The sequence below is a fragment of the Podarcis gaigeae genome (genome assembly GCF_964106915.1).
Source record: "Podarcis gaigeae genome assembly, chromosome: 5".
Lineage (NCBI taxonomy): Eukaryota > Metazoa > Chordata > Lepidosauria > Squamata > Lacertidae > Podarcis > Podarcis gaigeae.
In genome coordinates, this window is record NC_139681.1 from 42,378,153 (window position 1) to 42,388,152 (window position 10,000).

At 45.6% G+C, this 10,000-nt stretch overlaps 1 protein-coding gene across 32 annotated transcripts in view; it reads left to right on the forward strand.

The window, feature by feature from the left end:
* Positions 1-10,000, forward strand: part of EBF3 (EBF transcription factor 3) — a 184,726-nt gene that overhangs the window by 17,856 nt on the left and 156,870 nt on the right. For 4 of the 32 annotated variants that reach the window (XM_083741066.1, XM_083741037.1, XM_083741047.1 and 1 more), the window contains exons 1-4: positions 2,875-4,052; positions 4,532-4,688; positions 5,157-5,220; positions 6,044-6,099. In XM_083741066.1, the coding sequence (XP_083597192.1) occupies positions 3,919-4,052; positions 4,532-4,688; positions 5,157-5,220; positions 6,044-6,099 (411 nt within the window). In that variant the 5' untranslated portion in view covers positions 2,875-3,918. Of the gene's footprint in view, positions 1-2,868; positions 4,053-4,531; positions 4,689-5,156; positions 5,221-6,043; positions 6,100-8,365; positions 9,602-9,942; positions 9,969-10,000 lie in introns of those variants that run through there. The other 28 variants (XM_083741035.1, XM_083741053.1, XM_083741036.1 and 25 more) reach the window with 16 other exon arrangements.

Here is a 10,000-nt window from a genome sequence, read left to right on the forward strand (position 1 = left end):
ACCCAGGAAGTAATTTTCCCCCTTCCCTTTCCATCTCTGCGCTTTGCTCCTCGAATGTGGCTTGGAGCCAGAGGTGAAAGAGAGAAGGGGAAGGAGAAAGAAAGAAAGAAAGTTGGTGAATGATAAAGACCGTATTTTCCACGCTTTGGGTGCAGGACCAGATGATCTAGGAAATGAGCTGAAATAGATTCAGCCTCAGAGTCTGATGTGAAGAGCAGCTGACTCCCCTGTTTCTGGCCAGATGGCTTCTGAACACAGATTTGCATTCATTTTCGCTTAATATCGTCCAAAATAGCGGGGCAGCTGCATTTGTTGTCAAAAAGGTTTAAAACTCCCCTTTCTTTCTGGGGCAGGATCGTTACCTTATGTGATGGGGGGCTTATGCAACTTTCACCCCCCCCACACACACGCATACACCTCCCTCCTTCTCCCCCTCCCCCTTTAGTCAACAGTATCAGATTTAAAAGGATTTGTTTTAAAACCATCTAATTTGGTAATCAGATTTAAATCGCCTTGGCGCGTGTAATCTGAATTAAAGATACTGTAAATGGTTTGAAGCATGGTGCTTTTTATTAGTGCAGGCAAAAGGAGCAACTTTAACCTTCTTCGGGTATATTTTTATCAGATTGGTCCTGATCAGATATTTGACCCACGGTGGGAAAGTATCTTTTAAAAAAAGAGATAGCCGGGAGAGACAATAGTATTTTGTCCATAATGACTCCAATAAGCTTTTATTGTCTATATATACTGTACAAAACACACAGAAAAGGAGACTGAAAAAGAAAATGAGACATTTATTTTTCTCTCCCCCCCCCCCAACTTGTTTTGTAACTTTAGTTCTCCTTGCAAATCTAGTTCAGAAGAGGTGTGACATCTTTCAATCTACCCCACGGTACCCACTGATTATTATTATGGAGTCAGGATCCCCCCTTTAATTTATCGTGAATAGTTTCTATACACTTTGATTTAAGGTTATTAACATTCTATAGACAGTGGCATCTTTAATATGTGGCGATCGCTTCTAAAGACTAATCTCATTACCCTCAAATAGTCATAAAATATGATTTTATTATACTTACGTATTTAATTAGACGGCCAGCAATGTAATGGATTTTGAGATCGGGTAGAGCAACAGCTTTGATAATTCACTTATCTTTAGCAATAGTCATTAACCCCCAACACCAGCAAAATAGATTGCTTTCTAACACATATTTCCGCGCACCCCCCCTCACCCTTTGAGGAGGGATCGGGGGTCCCTTGGTAACACAAATCGGACTTCGATTTTCAGCGATTAATTAAAATATTAACGTACATACCCCTGCCAATTCACATAAAAGGAAGTCCTAACCCACCCAAGATGGGGGGAGGTTTATATATATATATTCAATACCCTTGTTGGGCTCATATGTACACACACAATCAAACGGGGTGGGGGGGACGGAGGAGGGGATCTGCTGCGTCTCTGCAGAAGAGTATCCGGGACACCCCTTTGTCTATAGTATACCCAAGGTCTCCTCCTTGCGAAAAAGCAACTGCCCTTTTGAAAACCCTGCGCCCTATCTCTTTCTCCCCCCCTTTCTTTCCAGGAATAATTCACCTCGTGCTGTCAGTGGTGTGTCTCCCATCTCACAAGTAATTAGCCATTTCACTCTTAACTCCAATAATCCTACAGTTCTAGCACTTTTGAGTGCTCATCTCCCCATTGCCTTTACCTCTCTGAACACACACAAAAAAATACACGCACACAGCTCTAACGATTCCTCGAAACCCAAGTTTCAAAGATGCTGTGATCTGCCTTTCCTAACCTGTTACCGGAAAAGAGCTAAAAGGCAAACGCGAGGAAAAAAACCGCGTCACTTGGAAAGCACTGCCAGGCATTGATTGGGATTCTAAAGAGCGCCGCGCGGGTTTCTTTTCTTCTGTGCTCCTCATCAGTAGGAGCGTAACTTTGGAGGCTTTTGTTTCTTGTGTTTTTTTAAAGAAATACAAATAAAAATAGGAGCGGATTAGAAAACAGGACGTGCTTTTGGAGGGGGGGATGGGCGGGCTCGGCTATTGTTCTGGGCGGCGTTCACCTTCCCCACGAATATTATTAGAAAGTTTGCATTTCATGCCTGCGCCCCTGCGGACCCGGCGAAGAGTTGCCCTTTACCCAAACGTAACGGGGCTTCGTTGCAGTTGGTCAACACGCACTAATCACCCTGTGCGCAGTTTGCAGACCACCTGTAATCGTTCCAGGGCTTGACTCGTAAAATTAAACCAGAGACCGTGTGTGTGTGTGTCTGCGCGCGCGTGCGTGTGTGTGCGTGTGTGTATTTTAATGCAGCCAAGTCAAGCAGCCTGGCCAATTCACTTTCCAGAACGCACGGAACCTTGTCGGAACGGCCCTTTCTTCCCCGGTTCACCCCCAAAGATTGCTGTAAGAGACAGCCTGTGTGTGTGTGTGTGTGTGTGTGTGTGTAGGGGTTGGGAAGGAAGGATCCTGGCCACCTACACGCTGATGGCTTTAGCCTACATCCCACGCACCTTCTCTCCCGTTTCTTCTCTCCCCCTTTCAGCGTGCATTTTTGTGTGTGTGTGCGCATAGGTTTTGTGTTTAACATCCAGCACCGCTCTCTGTTTATATTGAGGCGTGCTAGTCTTTTAACTATCGTGATTCTTTGCAAATTGCGAGGCGCTCCAGCTGTCCCTGTGCTGCGACTCTCCCCCCCACACCCTTTTTATTAATATATATATATATATTCTAATTTCATTGGCTGCCGGCGCGCGTGTGTGTTGCATGCATATATATTATTATATATATATATGTATGTATAAAATAAAAAGCCCACCCTAACGCTTGCGTTATAAGGGAGGGGGGCAGCGTGGCGCTGCACTCGGAGGCTGCAGCAGTCAGTCAGAACTAAACAAGCTGTGGAGCTCTCGGCTAAAGGGAGGATTTGTTCTGCCCCCATATATGGTGTTGGCCCCGCCTCCCGCACGTCAGAATCTGACAGCGCCGTTCCCGGGGGTTTAGAGTTTTGGCTCCCGGGAAAGGTTCCATTCCTAGGGGATGGAGGGCTGAGTTTTGTACGCTTCCCATCCATTCTGCAAGACGCTAAAGGCCCCTCATCGAGCTCTCCTGTGTCCAGGAACACCTCCATGGTAATCATTTTTTCGTTTATTTGTCTTTTGGAGCAGGAGAGCCTTGCCAGAAGTGGTCGATTCAGCAGTGTCCTGAAGGTTTTTTGATGCTGTTTTACTAGGGATGACACCACGTTGAGAAGCCTCGGCAAACAAACAACAAAAATTATTTATTTGTTAAAGAAAGAACGAGAGAAAGAAAAGAAAGAAAGGGGGGAAAAAACAAAGGCAACCTCGCAATACCGGCGGCTGTATTTCCTACTTTTTTTAAAAAAGCAACAACAACAAAAAACTTCATTTTTTTCCCTCTCTCCCCCCACCTCTGTTTCAACCTCTCCGGTTTTTTTGTGTGTTTTTTGGTGTGTGTTGTTGGTTTCTTTCTTTCTTCTTCTTTTTTTAAACCTCCAAACTGGAACGCCATCCAAGTAGAACTGCTCAGTATATTGTTTATGCCGTGCCAATACAGGACAGATTGAAGACGGAAAGACGACTTGAACTGGGCTTTCCTCCTACTGATCGCGGGGAGTAAAGTCATCTCTTCTATTCCGCTCGCCAAGGAGAGTGGGAGACCGGGAGAGAAAGAGGCGAGCGAGCGAAAGAGAGAGAGGGGGGGAGAGGAGAAAGGAAGAAAAAAACAAAACAAAACAAACCCCACCACCGCCACGAGAGAAAGAAAACAACAGCCATCAGCTACGACCCCCCACCCCCTTTATCTGACATTTCCCACAATTTTTTATTTTTTATTATTTTTAGCCCCTTTTGGTTCAGAGCTGGTTTTGCCCCCAAATTGTTTTAATGTTTGGGATTCAGGAAAATATACCACGAGGTGGGACGACCATGAAAGAAGAACCGCTGGGTAGTGGAATGAACCCAGTCCGATCATGGATGCATACAGCTGGGGTTGTGGATGCTAACACAGCCGCGCAAAGGTACGTGTGCCAAATGATCCCCGTTCTCCCTCTCGCCTCTCTCTGGCGCTTCGTATCCCGGCCGTAAATCGCCCTCGATGCTCCATATCAATTACAATCTCCCTGAACTCCGCTTCAATGTCTCCCTCTCTCTCTCTTTCTGCTGCTTCTTCTCCTTCTCTCTCCCCCCCCCCCCCAATCCCACATGCCTGCCTCTCTCATGCTCTCTCCCTGCTCATTACATCATATTACGGCGATAGTGACAAATCCAGAAATTCTCCTTTCTCCCCCAACGCCCCCCCCAGAAGTAATTTCCACAATCTCCCAATGTGTGTGTGTTCTTTTGTGATATCTCCCCATCTACCCATCTGTCTACATATCTGAACCCGTCCATCCCACCCTCCCCACGCCCGCGCACCCCCAAGTCCCTGCGCTCTCTTGCTTCTCCGGTGCCTCCGGTTCTCTCACCCAGAAATTATCTTGTTTTTTTCTCCCCGCAGCGGTGTGGGGTTGGCTCGGGCACATTTCGAGAAACAGCCGCCTTCCAATCTCAGAAAATCCAATTTTTTCCACTTCGTCTTAGCTCTGTACGACAGGCAGGGGCAGCCAGTGGAGATTGAAAGGACTGCTTTTGTGGACTTTGTGGAAAAAGAGAAAGTAAGTTTTTAATTAAAAAATGCAACCTTCCCTCCCCGCCCCCGGCCCATCATTTAAAATAGTACTAATAGCAAAATAATAAAATAATAATAATGTGATATAAGTCGGATCCCGACGATTAAATATAACATTCGCCTTGCCTAGACAGTAGCAGTTCTAACGGGACTCTAGAGGCATCCGAACCACGTGTAGTGTCCCAAGTTCTGATGCCAGGGATTGGCACCTAAAACTGGTTTGCAAAGTTCCCTTAACCTAACCGGCATATTTCAGCAGCCAGAAGTCCATTTTTAAGGGGCCCCAAACAAAGCTTGTCTGTCACAAAGATAGATAAACAAAACAAAACACTCTAATGGGAAGCTGCTGCTGCTGGAGCAATCTGATCCTATAGGCAGCTGGAGTCCAGCTACGGCATTTTTAAAACAAAATCACACAAACCAATTAAAAGCAATTATTTATCATTACTTGCAGGAGCCAAACAATGAAAAAACTAACAATGGAATTCACTATAAACTCCAGTTATTGTACAGTAATGGTAAGTTTTTATTCCTCGCTGCATCCTTGTTGTTGTTGTTGTTTTACCTGTATATGCACGAAAATTGCTACCCTCTTTCAGGAGCACTTTAAACAAAAAAACAAACAAAGGATATAAAGATTTTGAGATTAAAATTACATGACTGTGAACACGACTCTTCTTATGGCATAGAAGGAAAACAAAACATAAGCGATCAATAAGTCAATGGTACTTTACATGATTAACCGGCTGGTCTTGAAGTAGAAAGTTAAAACAAACACACACAAACACACAAACAAGCGAAATGCCCCAAATCAATATCTGCTCCAGCACAACATCACTTTTAAGAGATCCAAACCCAGCTTCGCAAATTAATGTTAATTCTTGTGACTGCCTAGCTCCATCATGCCAGATGTACATGATTCCACACCAAAAGAATCAGGAAGTTGGATGGCAAATATTGACAAAGGGAAATAGGGATCGGAAACCCGAGCAATCAACCTTTATTTCTTGTGTTGTCTTTGGGGTGGGGTGGGGGGGTTACTTTATAATAACGCAGGCCACTTTGGTGAAACATGCATACTTCAGTTATCTCAGTCAAGGCAACTGTCTCATGTTTCTGTGGCCATACATGCTAGGCAGCGACAACCTGCAGACTAGATTATTTTTACTGTATTTGAATCTCCCTCTCTCACATGCGTTTTTATTGCACCCAGCGTCCAGCTGAGTGTCTTCGTGTAGCCATTGTGTTATCTGTGTAGCTTTGCCTTGCTCACCACGCACTTCGTTTCTGACAATAAATGGGTCTCTCGTTTTGTTTTTGCTTTTCCTCCCCCATACGCAGGAGTTAGAACGGAACAGGATTTGTACGTTCGGCTAATAGATTCCATGACCAAACAGGTGAGAAAGTTTAAGCTTTTTTAAGAGTTGTGTGAGCTGCTGAGTTTGTGTCTGACTCCCACCTCCGAGGGAATGGGACTCTCCTTGGCTCTTGATGGCACGCCTATCCTTCCCCGAGCCCCCTTGACATGTTAGCTAAATTCCCATACGGTTGACAAATACTTCGAAAGCAAACTAGTTTTATTATTATTACTGTTACTATCAGGAAGCTGTTATGAATGCGCTGCCCTTTAATGCCAGATTTCCATCTGCTTGATATCAGGGAAAGAAGAAGTGACCGGGGCGGGCAACTGCTCCAGTGTTCCCTCAATTTTATTTTAAAACAACCTGGGGGATTAATTTTGTTAAGACCGATGACAAAAAGGGAAATTGTCTCTTAATCCGGACGCGCTGGAATCGAAGGAAGCAGCTTTCCTTCCCTCCTCCTCTCCTCTGCCCTCTCTTTTTCTTTTTCAAATGGGATGATTTAGTCTCGCGAGACGTTTATTTGGGATGTAAAAGTTAAATGTGTTGAGGTGAAAAGTCATCTTGTTCTCCACTAGTCCGGATTCACCTCGCAGTCCCCCATCTCCATAATTCAAGCTCTGTGCTCCAGGGGTCACCCAAACCCGTCCATTTTCCCTGAGATCAGCTCCTGTTTCTTTCTCAAACCTCTGTCATCCCTTGTAAATAACATAATTACAAGCAGGTCCTTATTAAATTATTTAACCTGTCTTGGCCAACTTTCTCGAGGATAAGTACAGTGTTATCAGGACTCCTCCAAGGCAATTAAAGGCAAGGAACTGTCCCCCCCCCCATGCCAAAAGCTGCCTGTTAGCTACTGGATGGCTCAACTTTTAAATCTTCTTTTATTTTCCCGAGAGAGTCATTTGCTGCTTTCCCGGTTTTTTTCAGAAAAAAAGATGTTTCCACACATGTAAACGAGGGGAACTTGTGCCCCTCAGAAAATAGAGAATTCCGGGGGTGTTTAGTACTGTAAATAAATGCCCAGTGCATTTTTTGTCTCTCCCTGCAATGGTGCACGGAGAGAAACTTGCTTTCTCTGGCATCATTTGAAAAATAATAAGAAAAAATAAATAAATGTAAAAGGTATCAAAAACAAAGGGCAGGGCTTTGGGAATATGTGGCCTAGGACACAATTCCAGCTCGGTTAAGCTTCCAAGAAGTCTCTCCTTTCTCCTCCTCACCAGAAAGTTTATAGCGATCTTGACAAAAATAGGGTTAGATTTAAATGCCCTCCGCAGTTAAATGAATGGTGCTCTTTTGGAGAAAACCCAACCTGACAGGCAAACCCCAGTCCTCTGACAAAGACGGAGGCGTTGTGCCCTCCAATAATTATTTCAATAGGTTACAGAGAGGCACCCTTTTAAACTCTGGAGCGCTCTCGAGTTGACAATGACTTTTTATTTCCTTTGTACATAGCAGCTAAATGTTTTCGGAAATCGCTGTAGGCTAATTAAGAGGGTACTATAGGCAGCTCTGCAAGTTTTGATGCTCTTGAATAGAGAGAGAGGGAGGGAGAGAGAAAGGAAAGAGGCTAACATTTTCAAGCACACTTTTATTGGTAATTGAAGCTACGGATCTTTGCAGTAGCACCAGTGCTGAAAATACAGGCTTTTAATCTCTCTTCGCTGACGGGGAGGAAAGAGGGAGAGGGGGAGAGATAGCCCAGTAACTGATCAAAGAGTCAATGGCGCTGAACCGACAGTTTATGGATTTCTGTTGGTGCTACAAAATAAAAAATAAATCACATCTAAATACGCGGATTCATCAGAGGCGAAGTAACAATCACCAGAAGTTATATGGCGTGCTGCAACAACAAACATTCGCAGCCACTGACTGCTTGTTATGTCTGCGGTGTCATATATTTCTTCAGGCTTCTCCACACTGGTACCTGCTTTAGACAACTTGGGGGAAACTAGGCCATGTCCCCGCTTCAGTGACGAGGACTTTTGCAGGCTTTCCTTGGGAAAAAGGACACGCGCAAGCTACCCACCGTGGCCTTGTCAACAAGCAAAAAAGTGGCTCAAAGTGGGTAGCAAACGCAGTAGGTAGGTGGGGGGGGGGAGAAAGAAGAGATGCCTGCCTTCCCCACACTTGGTGTTGGGGAAGGAGTGGTGGCCGAGGCGGTGAATGGCGGGGCCTGGAAATTACATGTATTCGTGTGCCTCGAGCGGTTCTTCTTCCAACCTCCTCCCCTCCTTTTTTTTCTCCCACCTCACACAGCCCCCTTTGCAAAAGGAGGAAAAAAAAAAAAGAAAGAGAGCCCGCAGTAATGGGAATGGAAGCAAGTGACCTCATGGAGCACAGACGGCTGAGGCCCAGGCTGTGTGAAGGGGAAAAAGCGGGAGGGGGGGCGTTGAGGCAAAGCAGGCGAGGCAGGGAGAGAGAGAGAGAGAGAGAGAGGAAAGCACCGATTTCTGTGCGAGGTGGTAGGGGCTTGTGGAAACGCACAGCTCGGCTGCGGCCTTCTCGAGGAAGGAGCCTTGAACGCGGCGCTTGTTTGGGCGAAGGGAAGCCGGCGCGCGCGGGAAAGCTCTCCAGGGGAGCCTGCGAGGCAAAAAGCAGCGCGCGCCGAGAGCTCTCTCTCTCTCCCCGCTCGCTCTGTGTGTCTCTCTCATTCTCCAGGGGAGGCTGGGCTGGGGGAGGGGCAGGAGCGGGTAGAAAGCGGAAAAGCCTTTCCATGAGCTGCCTGGTGCAGCCAGGCTGCTGCCGCCGCCGCTCCTCCTCCTCCTGCTGCTGCTCACAGTCCGGTCAGGCACGACGGTTCCCCTAAGTCTGGAGAGCGGAGGGGGGCGAGAGAGAGAGACAGAGCGCGCGCGGGAGAGAGAAAGCGCACCTATAGCTCCACACCATCTGTTAGAGCCTCTGCTCAAAACCCACTCAACCGTGTGCCCAGACACACTTGCCTTTTTTACCCAAGAAAAATCATTGTTAGCAGTTTCAAAATAAACACCAGATTGCCCATTAGCACTTTCTTCCCCAAATATCAGGCCGATAATAACCATATTGTTGTGCATGCTTCTGGGATTCCTCAAGGCGGCTAGACACTTCTTGTTTTGATCAGGAAAAGTGTGTGTGTGTGTGTGTGTTGTGGGAGACGGAGGGAAATAGCCGCTTTCGTACCTAATTCAAAATGCGCCGTAACCCGCTGTAAGGGACGCTGTTTGGGAAAGAATGCCTCATAAAATATATAAGAAAGGGCCACAGCCTCAGTGACTGGGGAACCCCTCTTTCTCCTATAAAAGACTCAGTCCTTTGCATCCAGTCCATCTGGTTTCACCTATCACGCTGCTCTTAGGTTGGAGCCGTTGAAAAGCATTGGCATTGACATGACCACAAAAAGTGTTGTGGCGTCCCATCTTTAGGTTGCTGCTTCTAATTAATATACCACCCTTGTCCTTTAAATGATGCAATGAACTTAGTGCTTTTTTGGAAAAAGAACAGGCTTGGATCATGATCCCTGCATGAGCAATAGCCATAAAGCCCTTCTAATGAGCAGGTAACAAGCTCCAAACTTAACAAAAATACAATAAAATAAAATTGGCAGGCTGTATTCTTTAACCGTTGAGAATGTTCTAAGGTCTGAGTGCAAAGACTTGAGAGTTAATAATCTTGTAACTGAAACTTTTGGAAACCAGTGCTGTCCAAACGGCACTTTCCTTGAGTCCAAAAACTAAGGCAAAGCTTTGTGCTTTTAGGTAAGGAATAATGTTTCTTTTGGTGCTGCTTGTTAATCCAAACCCCAGGGGGTGTATAAAGTATTGCGCTAATGCTTCTAATTGGAATAACATGTTACCACAAAATTGTTTTTTTATATATTACATTTTTTTTTATTTGCAGCTTTTTCTGACACAGCTTTTAAAAAGGTAAATTGGAAAAAAGCCCCAACAAAAAGCAA